This window comes from Macaca fascicularis, chromosome 4 (assembly GCF_037993035.2).
Source record: "Macaca fascicularis isolate 582-1 chromosome 4, T2T-MFA8v1.1".
In the NCBI taxonomy this organism is placed as follows: Eukaryota; Metazoa; Chordata; class Mammalia; order Primates; family Cercopithecidae; genus Macaca; species Macaca fascicularis.
The window spans coordinates 117899566-117921157 of record NC_088378.1 but is presented as its reverse complement, the minus strand read 5'-3'; the positions used below and the strand labels follow the sequence as shown (position 1 = coordinate 117921157).

Genomic DNA, 21592 nt, shown 5'->3' with positions numbered 1-21592 from the left:
TGGTAAACCAGTAGAAAACTGTGTGAATTTAGTGTGTGTGAGAAGTTTAAATATAAGAGAACATTTATTTTCAAGGTACAAGACTGCCTCTTACAGGAGCTGTAAACACTTCGGGTTTTGCCATTATCTTCAGTGGCATTATTCAATAATGCCATTATTGCAATTAAAATTGTGTGATTTTATTATGTTGGTGCAAAAGTAATTACGGTTTTTGCCATTATCTTCAATGGCATTATTCAATATTCCATGGCATTATTCAATAATTATTCAATAATTTTCAATAATTTTTGAATAATGCCATTGAAGATAATGGCAAAAACCATAATTACTTTTGCACCAACATAATAAAATCACACAATTTTAATCTTAAATTTTGATTATGGAAATGCCACAATATATGTTGTAGCTTACGTATATTTAGAATATGTTACAAGATGTTTGGAGGCAAGTTAAGCCCTTTTCCACTATTAAATTCTACAGTGGTTATAATTAGATCATTATGTTTCTAAATACCTGAAATCTGGTTAGGGCCTAACAACCTGAACAAATGGCATTAAACAGTCAATCCGGTTCACATGACTTCTTTGTAAACGCAAAAAGCTAAGTTGCATATTTAAATTGTTTGGAATCCTGTGGGATTTCAGTATGTACGCATCTGATGCTTGGGTTATTTGTTCTCCTAGTGTTTGCTGTATTCTATTGCTTGAACATACCCTGCCGCCCCTTTTGGAAAAGTGCTTTGGCATTCCTTGAAACAAAGTTTCCAGAATAAATATAGCGATATCATGGTTACCATTGCTGGGCTTAATCCGTCTTGCAGTTTGTTAAGAGATGAATTCTTGGCTGCATTAAGTTGTATTAACTGGTTAGTCAGGTCCCTCCCTGACCCTTCAAGATCTCCTGATAATGGTTTAAAACAGTTAGGTCATCTTCAGCATTACTCAGAGTAAGAGATAAAGTCCTTTTCTTTCCTCCATTACTTACAATTTGTATGCACTCAAAGTGCCATTAAATGTTGTCTTAGAAAGTTATGGGCCATTCGTGAGTGATTGTAATCTGTCAACTCAGATTAATTTTTGAAGTACTATGTCAATGCCTGAGTCTTCCATTTCTTGCTTGCTGTCCAGAAACATCAAACTTTGGCTAGGGGCGGTATCAGCGTATTGCTTAAGGAGATTAAAAACATTAACTAAGGTATTCTGTCATGGATAATAGGTAATCCTAAAGTATTCTGTCATCCATGATCAGGACTTATTACTGTTGCCTATGTGAGTTTTTTTTTTTTTTGCTCGGCCTGTCACTTCAGAAGCTACTCCGAGTGCTGATTTTAATGTTGGTGTATTTACTGAGAAAATTCAGAAAGAATCTTCCTAATGCAGTTCCTCTGAACAATCCGTTCTTATTTGATGCCTCATAGGAATCTTTGATCCTATTGGTATGATGTGACTGACCATAAAATAGCCTAATTGGGTTTTGTTTTTTTCTCAGAAGAAGCATAACAGATACAGTTTATGATGACAAGAGCTGTTTGTTATCCATTTATGGCAGTTTGTGCCTCATTATGATTTTCATTTTCCACCTTATGTTTTAATTATTGATCCACCTGTCCTGTGTCATTTCCTGGATGTCCTTTAGGAATAAGGACTACTTCTTATTTGAAATCTCCTTCATTTTCAAACCTTGCACATAGTAGACACAGTATGTATGTAGTGCTTGTTGTTACTATTAGCTTGGATAAATTGTGAATCCATGGCACAATGCCCACTAAACAAAATTTTATTCCATTTGAGTCATGTAATGCTTTCCTGAGTACAATGTGTGAAAAATGCAACCTTATTGAGAATCCCACGTCAAAATATAAAGAACACTTTAATAAACTTTATTGGATATCTGTTTGACTGCTTGTTGAAAGAACCTTTTTCTTTTCTGAATGTAAATAGATTATATCCCCCTCTTTTCAAGTTTTACTTGATGATACATTTGGTTAAAATGTGCAGGAAAAACAACTCTTTCTAGATGAGTAGAATCTTTGATTTTCTGTGGTACAAAATATCAATCCCAAGAAGTTGAATGATCCTCCGTTATCTGGCCTAAGTTCTTTTTTTCTCAGCAGATTTACCTTTTTAAAACAGTTTTTCCCCCTAAAATTTCTATTACGTTTTTTAATAAAATAGGACTTATACTGTACATATATACAATTTTACATATCTTTTTTCACTTAACCCTTAAACACAGTGTTTATTATATTATTAAATATTCTCTGGAAACATGATTTTTAATGGCCATATAATAGTTCATTGTATGCATTTGCCATCCTGTGTTTAATCATTCCCCTATTGTTAGTTTCAGTTCGATATATTTTTTCTCTCGTCATAGTTGATCTTTCCCTCTGCAGTACCAACCCTGCTTGGTCCAGCTCTCATCAGTTCTCCATCTGCGCCATCAGTCTGGTCCTCCCATGTCAACAGCTCATCCCTTCAGTCAAGTTACCAGTAAAGTAATGCTGCCCTGATCCATTTTACTTTTAGTAGAAGCTTCTTTTCTCCAAGTGATTGCAGTTGCCACTACTAGTCTGATCCACCCTTCTGATCATAGCGCAATACAGAAAACATGCCTGGTTTCTTGGTTTTCAAAGTGATTCACCTTTGAGCTCTTTTAATTATGGGAGTCACCCTTGGGGCATTTATATCTTTGTGTAGGATCATTAATGGTGACAGCTTAATAATGCGTGAAAACACCTTGGAAGCATTAAAATATACCATCAAATGAGGGGATAAATTTATTAGGGGAGGCCAGAAAAATTAGAGAAAGATTTTGAATAAATATTTTGAGCAAAATAAATGTAAGCATCTTTATTATACATGCTCAAGCACACACATACTAACACTCAGTGGAAACTAATTTGCTTCTCTGAAATTTGGTCATGCAAGGAAAGGAGTCAGCGCTCTTTTCTTTGTTGCATAAAGAAAAGGGTACTTGTGCCTCTGAAACATGAACTTATTAAAAATTTTATTTTAGAACAGGACAGGCTTTTTTTCCCCCTGTGATCTCTTTCATGTATTTGTCTTCCGGGCAAATAGATGGGCAGGAAAAAATATCTCTTCAGATTATAGAAGAAATGGTTAGTTTTATTTAGAGATTAAACCCTTTATCTTATTTCATATTTATTGTCTATCACCTGGCCTATTAGTACATGAATATAAACTTTCTATTTTTTGAATCAGTATTTCAAATTCTTAAGTATTTGTGATTCTCCTGAATTCCATTCTGTGTCTGTGAAAATTGTTTAGCATTAATAAAATTTTGATTCCCAGTTGAACAGTGTCATCTTTTTGAGTTTCTCCAGGACTGTCCTGCTGCTCTGTGATACCTCCCCCTTTGCCTTCAGAAACTAGACCTGGCTGAGCCTTTTTTCTTTGTATGCCCTTTTGCTGTATCATATTATAAACTTGTATCAAATTTTGTCTTCTGCTTTCCCTGTTTCTTTCAGCCTTCCCTTGCCCAAGGCTTTATCTGGATGTTTGTTTTGTCTCTGTGCCCCTGATCCTCTAGAGGTTGATTCATTCTTATCTGTCTAGATTTCTTGCATGTCTACCCTCTCCGTCTGGATTGGATTGGCAGCAACCCCACTTATGTGCTCTCACATGTAGGTTTCATTAGCATGCTCTTTTCTTCTGCTCGCAACTTGTCAATCAAGATGGAATCTGACAGCATTGGTAATTTTAGTAGTTATTTCTTTCCTAGCTTACCCTCCCACCTCCACCTCCAGCATGACTTAGTTTTGGTTAGCTGATTAGAATGTAGTTTCACACCAGTGTTTTTTGTTTACCAGGTAGTTATCTAAGGATTTCTACTGTGTGATCCTCCAGCATGGCTCTGTTTGGGAATTTTTCCTAAAGAATATTATTAACTGGTGTGCAGTATCAGGGAAGCCAGTCAAGTTACTGGACTTCAGTTTCCTTATCTGTTAACTAGAGATAGCAAACAAAACAAAACAAAACAAAACTCTACCTCACTTGGTTATAGGGATTCAGTTAAATAAAAGTATCTCTGCCTGTAATTCCAGCACTTTGGGAGGCCGAGGCAGGCGGATCACAAGGTCAGGAGATTGAGACCATCCTGGCTAACATGGTGAAACCCCATCTCTACCAAAAATACAAAAAGTTAGCCAGGCGTGGTGGCTGGCACCTGTAGTCCCAGCTACTCAGGAGGCTGAGGCAGGAGAATGGCGTGAACCCGGGAGGCGGAGCTTGCAGTGAGTGAGCCGAGATTGTGCCACTGCATTCCAGCCTGGGCAACAGAGCGAGACTCTGTCTCAAAATAAATAAATAAATAAATAAATAAATAAATAAATAAATAAAAAGTATCTGTGTATCCCCAGCCCAGTCTTTTCTTACTAATAGGAAGTCCTTCTTCATTCATGTCTACCAATTCTGTGCATTTTTTGACATCTTTATTAAGATATAATGCACATACCATACGATTCACCCCAAGTGTGCAATTCACTGGTTTTTAATAAAGTTACAGTTGTGCAACTGTGTTGTGCAACTATTCTAAATATATTCTAAATAGTTGTGCAAATATTCTAAAATGACCGCGATCAATTTTAGAATATTTTCATCACCCAAAAGAAACCCCATATCCATTAGCAGTCATTTTCCATTTCCTAGGCAACCGCTAATCTACTTTCTGTAATTTTATGCATTTTAACTTCATGCTTAATGTTATATTGTGTGCTAACAGGATTTTCATTTTTCTTTTGGCACATGGAAAGTATTTTGAAATGCAATTCTATAATTTTTAGAGCTACAAAGAGCCCTTTATCATTTAATACTTATTTTTTTCACAAGAAAACAACAGGACCAGAGAAGTTAAGTGATTCACCCAGGGATATTCCTATTCCACACCTCTACCAAACACACTGACAAAAAGTGTGTCATTCACACTTATTTAATATTTATGAGTGTTTGCTAAAACCCTTTCAAACTCAAATTCTGGGTGTGAGATATGATTGTTTGAATTCTCTGCTTTAACCAAAGTAGTTATTTCACTATTCTGTGAATCTTTCTTGACTTTTTCTGTCTATATCCTTTTTATATATATAGAATCTTAGCCAAAGTTTATTCAGTATATTATTTTCTCTTCTAATTTGCTTTAGAAAAGTCATTACTATGTAATCAATCATAGCATTTTGTACATAATGTACCCAGTTTTCATGTGTGTTCTGTGGCATATCTGAGGTTTCTACCTCATTTAATCTACCAATTTTTTCCCACCCTCTCCCTCTTTTTAATATGATTTTTGCCATTCCTTCCATCTATAAATGAAGATGATTTCTCTGCTCCCTTAAATATGGGCTGACTTTGTGACTTGCTTTGACCAATGGAATGTGGCAGAAAGGACAACATCATGCAAATTTCAAGCTTAGGCCCCAAGAGTCCTTTCAGCTTCTGCCATTACCCTTTTGGAATGCTCTCTGAGAGCTTCATATAAGGAAGCCACTCTAGCTTAAGGGAGGAGGAGGGACAGAGGCCTTGTGGAGCACAGAGGAGCTCTAGCTGACAGCTGGCACTAACTGCTAGACATAGGAGTGAGGCCAGTGTGGATCTTCCAGCCCTTCTGACACTAGCCAAATGTGGATGCGTGAGTCCACATGAGAGCAGCAACGCAACTGCCTCACCAACTCACAGAAACGTGAGACATAAAAAAAATCCATGTAGTTTTGAGCCACCAAGTTTGGGATGGTTTGTTAATGCAGTGAAAGCTAACTTACATGTGTCGGTGTCAGCATTGTGGCAACCTTGAGATGATTAAAGAGTGTAATCCATGTGAAGTGTTTAGCTTACTGCCAAACATAGAGTGTCCCTCAGTAGAGGTTAACTGCTGTATTATTATCATTATCATTGTTGTTTTGGTTATAATGGTCACTTCTCCCTCCTCCTCCTCTAGATCTAATGCCATTGCTCTTTAATATTGTTAACTTTGATGAATTAAGTAATTGGGCGTCCTTGGTGCTAATTGGTATTTTCCTTCCTGATTAGTAAGTAGTCTAAAACTTTAAAAAGTTTTTTTATTGTGAAATAAAACACATTTATAGAAAAGAACTTTAAGCATAAATTTATAGCTTACAGCAAATTATAAAGTGAACATCTGTCACTGCTATTCAGGTTAAGAAACTGAACATTACCATGACTCCAAAAACTTGTATCAAATTATGTATTCTGCTTCCATTGAATGCTTTTCCTGATCATAATCCTCCCTCTTATATCTAGAGGTATCCACTAACCTGATTTTATAAGAATCACTCTTTGCTTATCTTTTTGGGTTTTATTACCTCTGTATGCATCTGTAAAATTAGTTCAGGTGATTTATTCAGCATATAAATGAAATAATATAATACACATTCTTGTGTGCCTGGCTTTATTCACTGAACATTATCTCCAAGATTCATCTATATCATGACTAACAGTAAGCTTTCATTTTCATTGCTGTGTAGAATTTCATTGTAATAATGTATAATACCTCTATCAGATCTACTATTTATGGGTGTTTGGGTTTTTACAGTTTTGGGGTATTATAAATACTTTTTTCAAGCACATTTTGTATATGTATTCTGGAAAAATATATGTGAGAGTTTTTTTTAAAAGATCTATACCTAGTAGTATAATTTCTGGGTAACAAAGTCACAGTCACTTTTTGCAAGTCTCACAGAAAAAAAAATGTCAGATGACACAAATGATGTATATTGTGCATTTTACCTTGAGATTAGAACCGTTGGTTTACAACCACATACAGGTGGTTGACCAAAAAGGCAGTCTAGGTTGATGGGGACAGGAGTGGGGATGGGATGAGAGTTATGTAAGATGAAAAGGGGTCAAGATTTATGTGATAGGTTAGAATGTCTCCAGGAAGGAAATCTGTGAGTAAATTTTGTGTCATTATAGTTCGGAGTCCCACAGTTTTTCAGGAATTAATAGCATTCTTTACACTAGTTGTTCTCCACGTGAATCTGTAACAATGGTTTATGTTTTCTCTATATTACGGAGAAGTTTGGGCAGCTGGGGGACAATTGACTGATCCTTGGCCAAATGATAATAAAAGGGGGCACAGCTCTTCTAGGACTGAGATTTTCATTGTCCCTTTCTAAAAAGCAGAAGGGAGGTACTAACACTCTACCAAAAAAGAAGGAAAATAATCTTGTCAGAAATGGAGAATGGGAGAACATTTATCCAAATTAAAGGCTGTATCTACTGAAAGCAATGGTGGCTATAAGAAGATGGGTGTAGCATAACAACCCGAGGCATTTTGGGTTCCTTTGCATATAATTGTACAGAATGTGCTCTAAGTGGGTTAGTGAGCTATAATCAAACATGGTAGAGTTGAAGAACGGTCTCTGTGTGTTCTGTCACATGGTTGCACTGCACTGAGGCGTCCTGCCAAGACGGCTACAGGAATTGTTTTTCATGTGCTCTGGCTGATCTCAAAGGCAAGGCAGAAGGGTTGATAGCTTAGTGAGTTATTTTTCCTGACTCTCTGAGGAAGTTGAATATTTGGGAATTTAATACAGTTTCGCTGGCTTGTGTTGATCTTTGGATACCATATTAAGATCACATCAGGATAATGAGAGAAGGATTAAGGAACTACTGGTTTCATTTGGGATCATGTCAGATAGGGTTGTTTTTACATCTGGCAGGTACTTCCCAAGTTGAATAAAGTAGTATTTGTGACAGGCTGTAGTGGAGGATGCTGGTAACATGCAGAACCAAACCTTAAATTTGCGTGCTATTATGACTTCTATTGGATGTGAAGATTGGTAGGTTATCGTTTCCACAGATGTAAAGTGAACTTATTATTCACTGTACATCTAAGTACCTTATTGTCTTGATTTCTTGTCTTATTTCTGAATGGTCCCAGAATGTATGGAAATGGTGATGGGTTTTGTAGTTTTGCTATTATGCCTTTCCTGGAAAACAAAGTGAGCTTTTCATGCTTGAGTAAACACATTGATGTATTATGAAACTGTCAGACTCTGAACAATTGGCATAAGCTCAATTATTCAAATATGTGACTCTATTGAATGGCTTTTGTGCTGGCTGATGCTTTAGTACAGGCAGTATAAAGACGTTTTAATATCTTTCCTTAAGAAATTAAATCTCAACTGCATGAGTAAAGAAATCCAAAGGATTAGTCCTTTAGTTGAGCACTTTCCTCATTATCTTGTATAGCTAATTGGTAGCATTCATTTGCTGAGATTTATAGTTCATTTTATTTTTTTAAAAAATATGGTTTTTAAATTAAAAAGTCATTCATGCATTATCCTTGTCAGCTAACATAACTGCTTTTTTCTTCTTTGTTCTCTTCCTGTCAGTCCACATGCACATATGCTTTTTAAATGTAGTGTATCTGCAATTTTGTTTTCTTTTTTAGTTATATTTGCATGGTAAATCTTTTTCAAGTTCTGTGGTCTGTATAATATTTATTTTTATTGTTGCATAATATTGAATTATTTAATAATATGCAATCATTTTTCTTCTTTGAAATGTATGTTTTCTAGTTTTTTATTTTTACACATAATAGTGCAAAGATGTATTTGTGCATTATTTTCAGTTATGAGGACAGATGCCCAGAAGTATTTCAGCGGACTTGAAAAGATTTTTTTCTTTTATGTATTGCTCAATTGCTTTCCAAGAGGCAATTGTATGATTATATAAATATGCAATCTTTTTTACCCACCCAAAAAAGAAAGATGAAGACTATTAAATGTTAGCATCCTACAAAATTAACATTTAGAGTATCCTGGAATCTCAGTAGAGACTTCTTCATTTGTAAATTCAATTTCCATTTTTAGCAGAGTAATGTATGCAAATAGTTTAAAAAATCTAATAAGCTGTTTAGTGTGACAATGAAAAACAGCAACCTCTTGCCTCCTTCCCCACTCCAGTTTCTGGCTTTTGACTATTTCTGTGAATATTTGCCTCCATGTTGCTAAATGACGTACTTTTGCAGCTTGATTTTTTTTCCTCTTTGAGTTATTTATGGATTTCTTTTTATGGAAGATGAGGCTTTAGTTCTTATAGTTTCTTTCCCATTCTCAATATTGACATAACATAAATTTTGGTTTTACCAATATAGATATTATAATGTTATGACTGTAAGTATTGTTCATAATCAGATTTTATATTATGATTATATGTTCTTTCACTTTATATTTTCCCTGGAATTAATAACCCTCTTTCCTTTTGCTTGCTTTGTTCTCTCTATGCCTATTTCTGATTTATCACCAAACATTCTGAAAGAGTTGTAAATCTCCTTTGATGCTTCCAAACATATCAGATAATTCCTCAGGTGTGTTTTTATTTATTTTTTCAAAACTTCCCTCTGGGAGCTGCCATATTTTGCTCCAGTGTAGATGGTTTGCTCTTGGGGCCTGATGTTCAAGCTACATCTTGGAATTCCCTTCATGATTTTATCCTGGGAATTTCCTTTGCCTTTCTTTGTTTTGTTGATTCTCTGTTTCCTGGATCTCAGGTTGTTTTTCTTTTAAGTTTATTTACATATTTTGATGGAGTCCTGAGAAAGGTACAAGGAAACTAAACTTTTTGATACCATGTGTGACTGAAATGTTTTTATTCTGTAATCATACTTAATTGATAGTTTGGCTGGGTATACAATTTTAGGTTGGGAATAATGATTTTTTAGGAATTTTGAAGGCATTGCTTCATTGCCCACTTACTTTCAAGGTTCCTTTTGAGTCCAGTGCCATTCTGATGCCCAATTCTTCGTTATGTTCTTTTTCTTTTATTTCCTGTCTCTGGAAGCTTTTAGAATCTAATTTCTGGAGTATTCCTTGGTATGTACTTTTTTATTCATTCGTTTTATTGGTTACATGGTGGGTCCTCTCAAACCAGAAAAAGCATGTCCTGCGTTCCCTGTATTTCTCTCTTTGAACTATGAATTACTTTGTAGTACCTTGTGAACTGGTCCATTCATTTTCTTCTCTTTTTTTCTTCTATTTTCCCATCTTTTCATCTTTTTATTCCACCTTCTGCGGACTCTACTCACTTTATTTTTCACCTCTTTTATGGGATTCTTTTATCAATGCTACAGTATTTTTCACTTTCTGAAAGCTTGTTTCTAGTTCTTCTAATTATGCTTTTCATGGTGTTGTGTTGCTTCATCTGTGATTTCTCTGAGGATATTAATTATATTTTGGTTGAGGAAGTTTTTTTCTGCTCCCTGCATCATGTTTGTTTCCTCTGAGATGTGGGGGTGTGTGTGTGTGTGTGTGTGTGTGTGTGTGTGTGTGTGTGTGTGTATGTGTGCACATTCTCTTTCTTGCATGTGGCAGTGGAGATCAGGGGAGGTGGGCCTGTTTGGAAGCTCCGTGTGTTGGTGAGGCATATAACCTGAAGCTTCTCTATAGGAAGATTGGTGTCTGCAAGTCTGTGCTCATGCCCAGGAGCTGGGCTGCGGGGAGAAGAGAGGGCGGGATCTTACTGGCCAGGCTTTGACTCAGTCCCCTGTTTTTAGCAGGGTTACGTTACCCCTCCCTTCAGCTGTGCTTAGCTGTGTTTGGACTTACTTCTTCTGGAGAGGAAATTTCCAGGCTCCTGCCTGGCTCTGCAGGGTAGAGAAGAGAATATGGCAGTTTAATTGTTCTTTATATAAATTTTCAATCAGTTCTTCTTTCCTCAGAGGTACATGGACCTAGTTTCTTATTGGCTACTCACCCCACAGGCTTAAATTCCAGCTTTGTTTCGATTTGTTGGTTGGTTACCATTCATCCCTCTGTTTTCTAGCTTAAAGGATTTTGTTGCATATCTAGTTTGCTTTTTGTACTCTTTCATTTTTTGTCTTCATGGGCTTATTTCACATTATATTTATGTTCATGTGAATTCCTTTAGTGTCATTTTAATACAGTTTTTAAAAAGTGTGGGGAAAGAACACATACTCAGTCTGCCATGGTTGATGGAAGTATCCAGTGCAGACTTTTTAGATTGGTCAAATATATATTTTTTGCCTGCACACATTTGTGGGATATTTATTATACTTTCTGATATATAGTAATTTCTTTAAAAAATGTCTTTTAAAATATTTTAAAAATATTTTAACATTTAAATATTTAAAGATATTTTAACATTTAAATATTTAAAAATATTTTTAAAATGCATTTTTACTTGTCTGTTTTTACGTGTCTATTTAGCATTGCAGATTTAATGTCAGTTTTCATAAGTCAATGTTTATGTCTACTGGATAGCTTAAAGGAGTGACTGCTCTTCTCATTAAGTTGCTCATTGATTTTTAAAAACCTTTTATTTTGAAATAATTGTAGATTGATAGGAAGTTCAAAAATAGTACTGAGAGGTTCCTTATACTTAGTTTTTCCCAGTGGTAGCATCTTTACAACTACAGTACAGCCATCAAAGTTAGGAAATTGATGTTGCTACAATCTTCATTAGTTTTTAAAAAACATTGTTTTACATTTCATAGTAGCCCAAAAGTTTATGATACAAACACATGTGAAATCTATGTTAAACTCTTTTGTCTTTCAGCAATTTTTCCAGCTAGTCAAATTACGAAAGCTTGGACTTAGTGATAATGAAATTCAGCGGCTCCCTCCAGAAATAGCAAACTTCATGCAGCTGGTGGAACTAGACGTGTCTCGAAATGGTAAGAAAGATTCCACTTGGGTTGGCCATTTATCTCTTCAGATGCTGGGAGTGTTTTTAGTGAATACAGCTAGATAAATATCATTGGAGGTGCTTTCCCTGATAGTCATGGGAAAACTGTATGATTCTTGGGGTGAAATTAATGCCATTTTTGAATAGATCAGTTAACTTATAGGCATTTTCCAAAAAAAAAAAATTTCATAACACAAGTTTTGGAGACAGCTTTCTCCAAATAAGTTCAATCTGATTCCTAGAGTTAGAGAGTGGGCTGGGAAATCATTTAACCTTGTCCACTTATTTTGCTGAACATGATACTGAGGACTGGTGGCACGGTTCTTGTCCAGTGCTTGGGTGCTGCTGTGGCAAGGGAAACCTGCCCTGCGGAAGGGTTGGTTCCTCTTGGCTGTGTCTCCGTTGCTTGGTATACTCTCCCTGTAGTGAACAGACCTGCTTGCATTCAGGCATCTTCTGTCTTCATTTGTTTCTAATTAGGCTGCTGGTGGTTTTGCCCACTTCAATTTGTGTGGTATATTTGTGAGTTGATTTTTATTTTCAGATCCCACTATTGATTCATTTTTATTGAACATTTGAATAGAGCATCCTAATAGATACCCCAATGGGATACTCAAATGCCTTTCATTTTTAAATGGGTACCTTGGTTTAACCCTGAGTTTTATACCGCTTAGAGGGCTTCCCACATGGGCTGGTATTGTTCCTTGTTATAGCATATTTGATTTATTAAATTAAAGTAGCAGCTCCCAGTGGTCCTATCTACTGATGGAATTCAGTTCTTGTAAGGACCCTGGTATAATTTCCTCACGATAGTCTCAAATATGGTCTGAATTATTTATTGAAAAGGTAATTCCTTTATTTATCTCCTATTACATCCCTGATTTATTTTGTGTTTTGCTTTTGCTTTCCTACAAAAATCTGTAGGTTTCTTCTGAATCGATTATCTTTAGGTCTGTATATTTCTGTCTGATATTTTTGACAAAAACCCCAGGTCCCAGACATAGTATTCTTTTGTGGGTCATTGTTATAATGCAGCAGTCAGTACTTGGTCGGAAATATGGTGAAGAAAAAATGATTCCTCCTTTCTGCCAACTTCTAATAGGTTTTAAATTGCTGTTATCTATTACATTCCATAAATTAGAAACTGTCTTCTGGCTTAGCCATGTGATCGTGACATACTTTTATTTTGCATGAAAATTATTTCTTACTTTGAAGGTACTAGAAAAAGTAAAACAAAACAAAACTTTTTTTTGGGAGAGTGTCTTGTTTTAGATGGCTTATTTGGTTGCAGGGAACCCAGATCTACCTAGGTAAAGTGGATTTGATTGTACGGAAGTAGAGGGTGGAGGGAATTAACATATACCAAAAGCAGTGGCACCAAGCTTGCATTTGACACTATCTTGAGGGTTTCATGGCCTCTCTTTTCCAGTGTGTCTGCGTCTGTTTGTGGGTTCTCTGTACTTCCCTCCTCAATGACCTGCTCTGTTGTAACTGGCTTGTGGTGGCCTCTTTTTTGTGGTTTCTTTTTACGTACAGTTTGGCTTTTGCCCCTGCTGCAGCATTTGTTTGCCAGTGAAGGATTTCTCAGTGAAGAATGGTTGACCCAACTTATCTTTTTATGCCAACTGTAAGACATAGAGTACAGGTCAGGTTACCAGCCACCCTGAAGGTTGGCTGCCCTGGGAGGTGGATGGCAACCAGTACAAAGCATGGCCCTGCCCCTCAGCTCAGAAGGTGTTGATGAGCAGCTTCGCTTACGCTGGAGTATGGGGTGGGGTGGGCATGTGGGGTCTGGCCAGGCCAGAATTGCCTCAGAAACTAGCCTGTATAATATTTACCCGAAGTATATGTGATTGAAATGATTCTCTTGTCTTAGCAGTTATCTAAGTTATAAACAATGACTAGCTATTAACTCTGCAAGGAAGCAGTGACTTTGTAAAATGGTCACAGAAATCACAAAATCTGAAGAAATACATAGCAATTTTGAAATGGGGATTAGAGATAAACAGAAATACTTAAGAAAGACGAAAAGTTTTGGCTCTCACTCTTTGAGAGGAAGGAAACCATACAGCTCAAAAGTTCCCAGTCCCGTAATTAACTCTAATGGGATGCTCAGTGGAAAGTCAGAACTGGTCAGCCGCCAGTTTTACCAGTTCCCACATCAGCTCTTTCAAACACTTGTAACTAGAAAGTAGGGCTCCATGCATCTTCCCGTGTGTCCGCTTTTACCTTCCAGCACGTTGATAAAAGAAACTAGTCTTTCACTGAAGGCAGTATCAGAACACAAAAATGTTTCTGCTCCTTGAGACACCTACACTGCTTTTTTAAATTTTATTTTTTCCCTCAGTTTCAACCTTTCCTTCTGCAAGTGTTCGAGTTTTGTGAAGGATCCTGCAGAACATTCACCTTCTTACCCAGCTCTCTTAGAAATGCTGAGAGGGAGTTAACTGTTCCCTTCCCTTCTTGGCAGGGCCTGGCTCTGGCTCAGTAGCATGATGTGTGTGGTGGATGTGGGGGTAGAGGGGAAGACAGCATGGAAGGTTCGGGGCTTTCCCGGAGGTTGTTAAAAGAAAGAATGAACCTGGGCTGGGTGCAGTGGTTCACGCCTGTAACCCAGCACTTTGGGAGGCCAAGGCGGGGGGATCATGAGGTCAGGAGTTCGAGACCAGCCTGACCAACGTGGTGAAACCCCGACTCTACTAAAAATACAAAAGTTAGCCAGGCTTGGTGGCACGCGCCTGTAATCACAGCTACTCGGGAGGTTGGGGCAGGAGAATCGCTTGAACTTGGGAGGTGGAGGTTGCAGTGAGCCAAGATCGTGCCATTGCACTCCAGCCTGGGCAACAGAGCAAGACTCTGTCTCAAACAAACAAACAAACAAACAAACAAAAGAAAGAATGAATCTGTGCAGATGACAAAGCAGAAGAACAAGGTCACTATTTACTGTAACCAACAGGTATAGGGGTCTTAGGCCATTTCTTGGTCTGGCAGATCTCAGTATGCTTCCTGTCATTTTTTGGACAGATAAAATCATATCAATCTGAATACCCTAGGCAAGTGAGTAGGCAAATAAAAGTCACAAAGCCTGCAGCTGGAGAGTTAGTGTAAGAACCTGACTTTGTACAGGTGCAGACATTTGTGAGGGTTTGTGACTGGTGCCTAGAGGCCTGTGTGGGCCTCTGGTCTTCTGTTGCCCCACCTGACAGTGCCCACTTTCGGATCAGAGGCTGTTCCTTTGGGTCCCTGCCCAGCCTCAGTGGTTTGTAGCAGGGTTATAACCAGGGCTGGCCACAGTCATGATAGGACCTTCCTTAGTTCTTGATTTTGCATTGCTTTGACCAGGGAGGAGAAAGTCCATTGGATTAGTGCTTGTCATACTTCAATGTGCAAGGAATTATCTGAGACTCTTGTTAAAATGAAGATTCTGATGCAGTAGGTCCAGAGTGGGTCTGAAGATTCTGCATTGCTAAGAAGCTCCCAGGGAATGCCAACCCTGCTGGTCCCCAGCCACACCAAGAAGGATCTTAGACATCACCACCTGCAGGCTTGCTGCTAACTTTCCTTCAGCAGCTTCCTGTGGTTAGGAGCCCACATTCACTCCCTTCAGGCACCCCTGCACCCTCCCATGGAAGGTGGGAGATCTTCTGGTCATTCCTGGTTAAAGGGTAAGATGCTAGAGCTGACTTTAGCTCAAATTTGCTTTGATTCTAAAAGCAAAACTAACCTTTCCGGATGTTTCCTTGCTCAAGTGAGGAGAAAACTCAGGTTTTGCGTTTCTCTTTAAAGAGGTTTGTAAATGAAGAGAGAAGTTTTTACAGGCTCATTTTCTGGGCCAAGAAGAACTGCCAAGACCTTCAAACACTGACTTTTGTGGCTTTGTTTTCCGACATTTCAGGAGCAAAGTCAAGGGAATTGTGTGCTGTGTTGGAAAAGAGAAGCATGAGTTTAGGGAAAAAGAGGGCAGTGCTTATGGATTATCTAAACTGCAAGGATTTTTTTTTTTTTTTTTTTTTTTTTTTTTTTTTTTCTGAGGGAGAAGTAGAGAGCTTTGGGATGAGCACAGTGCATATGGTCTCTTCCCCAGAATGACTAGATGTGCTCAGCAGAGAGGACCCTGGCTCGGAGCCCTGGCTCTGCTGTCAGCACGCGGTCGACTTTGGGCAGGCCCCTTCTGATGCCGCTGGGCCTTGTTTTGCGAAGTGGGATAAAACCCTGCTCCCTGTATGTGCCCAGTGAGAGTCGAGGAAAGCGACACACTTCTCATGTCTTAACTTGGTGGATTTTTTTTTTAAAGCAGGCAAATGTCTAAAATATATATGAGAAGAAAAAAAGTAGGTGTTTCCCCTGAACATAGAGTAAAGGATGATTGGAGTATATGAACTAGATATCTGAATTTGCTGGTAACATTTTGTCTACAAAAAGTATACAGACTTAGAATTAAGTTCTGCAGCAGTTTTCTGTGGTGAAATGCATATGCTTCAATGCTTGGACCTTATATCTGCTTTCTCTGCTCACTGATTATTAGCTGCTTGAGGAAAATGACCTCTGATTGTGTGAGAAGTGGTATTACCTCTTTGTGTGAGAAGTGGTATTATCGCTGGCTGCTTGAGGAAAATGACCTCTGATTGTGTGAGAAGTGGTATTATCGCATAGTAGGATCTTGCTCTTCAAGAATCTAGGGCAGACTTTCTTAATGCTTCATGATTCCTGCCTCAAGGGTTAGTAATTTGAATTTTATAGTCTATACTGTAATTTGACTTACATCACAGTACTGTATCATTATCCATTTAGTTCAGTTTTCCCCAAATTGTAAGGCGTATACTACTAGCACTGCTAGAGATGATTTTAACTGGTGCTGCAAAACAGCAATTTTAAATTTTGAGTCATGGTGAGAAAGGTATCCTTTTAGTTTCAATTTTGTTCCTTTTGGATTGCATCTGTAAAATTTGATAACACTATATTGTATTTGCTACATTTATCTTTTATATCTAGTAGTGATAATAGCTTTGAATTCATGTTAGTGATTTAAAACAGTTTTCTTCCTTTAAAAATCTCATCCAAATTTTAAAAGTCAGTTTAAAAGAATGAGGCAAATGATAAAGAATGCAGGGGCTACACCAGGATGGCAAAAATTGTGAAGGTGGAATAGAGATGGCTGAAGTTAAGGAAACACTTGTCAGTATTAGCATAATGTGCCAAAGAGATCATGAATCTATTTCTCTTATGGGGCAAATAAAACTGCAGATAGAAAAATCATATCCAGAGACTGCATGCCTTCACTAATTATTTCGTCAACTTGAGTTAACAAGAACTTAAAGGTAAGACAGTTTTAGTATAATCATCACTAGCACCAGGACAGCACTGCAGACTGAGTGGACTGCCTACCAGTGGGGACATTGTCTCATCCTCTTCTAGAGGCTGGACTTCGAGTGCATGATTGGGTTAGTTGTCCTCTGTCTAACCACCAGATGCTGATCCATGTTTGGTCTATAGTTATGGACTTGTTTCATAAAATCTGAAACCAATCTCGAAGCCTGCTGAAATGCAGAAGTACCACGATAGCATCAAATCGTGGTACTTCTGATTATGCCCTGAAAAGAGCTCGTTCTGGCAAGTGTAACTCTAGTGTGGTTAAAAGTCCTCCTACTTAGTTACGAACAATTAACCTTTTTTGTTTGTTTGTAATAACTATATACACGCACATCAGAAGTGTGGCGGAAGCAAGTTTTTACCCATGTGGACTTCAGACTTGCCATAGTTAAGCCATTGTTCTCTCTTTTCTTGCTGCTGAATTTGGGCCCAAATTTAGCACTTTCCTGAGCAAACTACCCCAGTGACTGGACTTCATACGTCACAGTAGGAGAGTTTCGTTGTCACTGTCATGGTTAAAATATCACAGGAGACATCCAGCAAAGGGAGCACACCTGTATGCTCACTGTACCTTAGGTTGTGCTGGCTGGACAGTGTTGAGCCCAAAGCTTGCATTCTTGCTTTGCAAGTACATCCGCTTTCCCATTGTGAGCCTCCTCTCTGCCTTAACTTTTACCTTCCCTTTTGTTAGGAAGAAGAGTTAATGTAGAAAAAAAAAATCGCCTTCTACACACGTTTTAATTCCAGATAATAATTACCTTTAAAGTGGGGGTGAAGAGGAATCAGGCTTCTGTGATGTTTTCTAATCACCTTTCCATTCTGCAAATTTCAGCGAGCATTGTTTAAACATGAAGATATGGTTTTCATTTCAAACGCTGAAAAAGTTGGGATAAACTTTATACATGCATCTCTTTTGATGAGTATATTTTACACTTTTTACCTGTTTTCTTCTTGCCATTCCATAGTCCTTTTCTGTTCCGATCTGGAAGGGTCTTTTTGGTCTGCCTTCTGAGGGTCAAGTGATCTTCCTTCCACTTGCTTTGTCAGAACATATATATGGAAGAGTAAACTACTGTTCCTCTTTATTCTGTTAATATTGTTAATATTCTGTAATCAGAAAAGTTATGACTGATGAATAAGTTGTAGGCTTATATAACTTTTTTTCTTTTAATCTTTTTTTTTTTTTAAGACGGAGTTTTGCTCTTGTTACCCAGGCTGGAGTGCAGTGGCGCCATCTCGGCTCACGCCAACCTCTGCCTCCTGGGTTCAAGTGATTCTCCTGCCTCAGCCTCCCGAGTAGCTGGGATTACAGGCGTGCACCACCACGCCTGGCTAATTTTGTGTTTTTAGTAGAGATGGGGTTTCTTCATGTTGGTCAGGTTGGTCTTGAACTCCCGACCTCAGGTGATCCGCCCGCCTTGGCCTCCCAAAGTGCTGGGATTACAGGTGTGAGCCACTGCACCCGGCCTACGCTTTTTTTTTTGTTGTTGTTGTTGTTAATTAGCAGGTTTCTGATAGATCCAAGTTTGAGAACAACACCTTTGAATATGTTTTTAGGTCAACAAGTTCTTCATTCAGTTACAGGTTCTTTAAATGTTTTGTCTATTTTAAATAGCTCCTTATCTTCCTACCTCCATCCCTTCCTAGCTCATTCATTCACTTTATCCGTATGTGCTACGCTCTGTGTTAGATCTTGGATATTCTAAAACAATGGCGGATTTAACCCAACAGGCTAAGTTATGGAAGGAAAAATAATTGCAGTGGTTTCTCCTGAAATAAAACAAAACCCTAACATATGGGATGACAGTTTCTGCTCACTTTTTAATTAGGCAATTTCTGTAGGTATCAGGTTGATGGTTTCCAGCCACAGTGCTGGCATCATTTTGATTTTGAGGCCACCTATTTTGTTATGTGAATCTGGCTGAGCCAAATGGTACTGAGGCTCCAGGCAGCTGAAGGCTGGATGGCATCTTTTGGTCAGGATGGTGACACCAACATGCTCGCACCACTGCAAACAGTGCTGTCCTCTTACTGAGCTAGAAAAGACAAATCTTGGAAAGGAACTTGAGCCAAGAGGGAAAGAGGGAATGAAAAGCTGTACTAAGAACTGCAATTTGAGGATTAAATATAGAAATGATATGATTTTTAAATTAGCTTTTTAAGTGTTGAATAAGTCCTTAATCTAACTAAGATGTCGGCTCAAAGTGACTAATGAAAATGATTCTTAAAAACATAGTGGTGTGTGACTGTTGTCCCAGCTACTTGGGAGGCCAGTTTGAGAGGATCACTTGAGTCCAGTAGCTTGAGTTTACAATGAACTATGATTATGCCAGTGTACTCCAGACTGAGTGATAGTGCAAGTCCCAGATTCTGTATTCTTTTCAGTTTGAAAAAGCCTAAAACTCTGGCACTTTAAAAAATGCTTACAATTAACAACTGTAGCTCATAATAAGACTTTTTTTTTTTTTTAACTTCAAGCAATATTTATTGAGTACTTACTAAATGTAAGGCTCTATACTAAATTGTTCTATCCCTTAAGGAAATAACGAACAACTCTACAGGCACAACAGACAAATATAATGACTATTATACTATGGTATAAATGAAGTGCTCATTATGTTCGGAAAAGTGTCAGTAACTAGGATCAGTAGCAACTGATGTGAAAAAGACATGAAAGAAGAAAAAGGCATTTTTGATTAGATGTTGGTAACAAGCGGTGTAACAGTTCTTATACTTTGGCAGCAAATTTAGAGGGAGTCAATGAGTGGATTTCTCAGTTGGGTTGTCATTTGTTGTTTGTTAGAAATTTATTTCAAATGTTTGTTGTAGCTTTATGGAGTCAACAATATCATTAAAAATGCAAATATCGTAGTGCTTCTCTGTGAACTATTCACTGAAAAATTTAAGGTTCTCTCTGAGACAGATTTATTAGGAATTGATTAATATAGTTATGGGGACTGAGAAGTTCCAGGATTTGCCCTCTGCGGGAAAGCCAGTGGTGTAATTCCAGTCCGAGTCTGAAGGCTTGAGAACCAGGAAAGCCAGGGGTGCAAATTCCAATAGAAAGGCAGGAGAAGATGCCTAGTTCAACCAGGCAAGCATGAAGCAAAAAGGGGCAAATTCCTTCTTCTTCCATCGTCTGTTCCATTCAGGTCCTCAGCAGATTGGATGATGCCCACTACATTGTAGAGGGCAGTCTACTTTATTGAGTCTACCAATGCAAATGCTTATCTCATCCAGGAACGCCCTCACAGACACACCTAGAAATCAATACTGTTTTAATTTGGCATCATGTGGTGCAGTCACGTTAACACATAAAAGTAACCATCACACCTAGTAAACGTAGATACCACAGACACACACACAGACACATAGACACACACAATCTCATTACACTTTAACAACTTCCTAGTGAGTAGCATGTTTATAGGAAACTCAGATGCCTGTCCAAAGAGGACCGAGTAGCCTGCCTTCCCACAACTGTACATAAATGCATAAACCTAGACCTAAGTTAACATAATTGATGGCCACTGATAAGTTAATAGTTACCATAAAGCCTATGCAAGTGTTTGTGACTTTTTTATTTGAAGTTTTAAAAACTACATTCTTAAAAAATATGTTTTAGAAACTAGAGGTTTATATTTGAGGAATCCTTGAAGTCCTTCGCTTGAGGCAATATGTCATCGTCATAAGTGTGTGAGCCCAGGGATCACTACCTTGGACAGATTACTTAATCTCTCTTTTCCTCAGTTTATTCATCTGTAAAATGATTTTAATAGCACCTACTGTATAGAGGTGTTTTTGACTCTTAAAAGAGGCTGTGCATGTAAATACCTGCACTAAATCAGAAGTACGCTTTTTGTTAGAAAAATTAACATAAACAACTTAGAGTAGTGCCTTGTGTAGAATGAACATTCAGTATAGGTGCTATAATTCTGTCATCTTTCATTTTGGATCATGAAAATCTGAACTAAGACTGAGAGGACTGTCCAAGTGAGAATACAGGCATGAGGGATAGAGTGATACAGGTGAGTTTTCGGCTCAAGATGACTTCTAGATACTGTGCACCATATGCCAGCCATTGTTCTGCTTCACCACATGTATCATTTAATCCACACACTAATTCTGTGAGATGCTATTAGCATCTCCGGGATGGCTGATGAAGAAACTGAGCCTTAAAGAAGTTGTCATGTGCCCCAAATCATACTCCTAGTTAGTGATGGACCTGAGATAAGGAACCCAGGAGGAGTGGTGCTTTTCATTGTTTTTGGAGTTTATTGAAGATAATAAAGGCAGATCTAATAGTTTTATTCTATTTTGAGAGAAAGGATGGACAGTGTATAGGCTAGTCACCCTCTGAATTTGAAGATAAAAAACTGGAAAAAGTTATCCTAAGACATTTAAACTTGCAAAAAAATCCATAAAACTACTAGTGAATAAGTTTAACCATCTGTAGAAATGCCCCACCCTAAGAGGTGGTGCCTTTGTTTGGGCTGCTATTAAAAAATGCCTTAGACAGGATCATTTATAAACAAGAGAAA

The 21592-nt window shown here is 37.8% G+C and overlaps 1 protein-coding gene across 2 annotated transcripts in view; it reads left to right on the top strand.

Annotated features, from left to right (window-relative positions):
* Nucleotides 1–21592, top strand: part of LRRC1 (leucine rich repeat containing 1) — a 129418-nt gene that overhangs the window by 34135 nt on the left and 73691 nt on the right. For both annotated transcript variants that reach the window (XM_045391055.3, XM_005552718.5), the window contains exon 2: nt 11553–11670. In XM_045391055.3, the coding sequence (XP_045246990.1) occupies nt 11553–11670 (118 nt within the window). The remainder of the gene's footprint in view (nt 1–11552; nt 11671–21592) is intronic.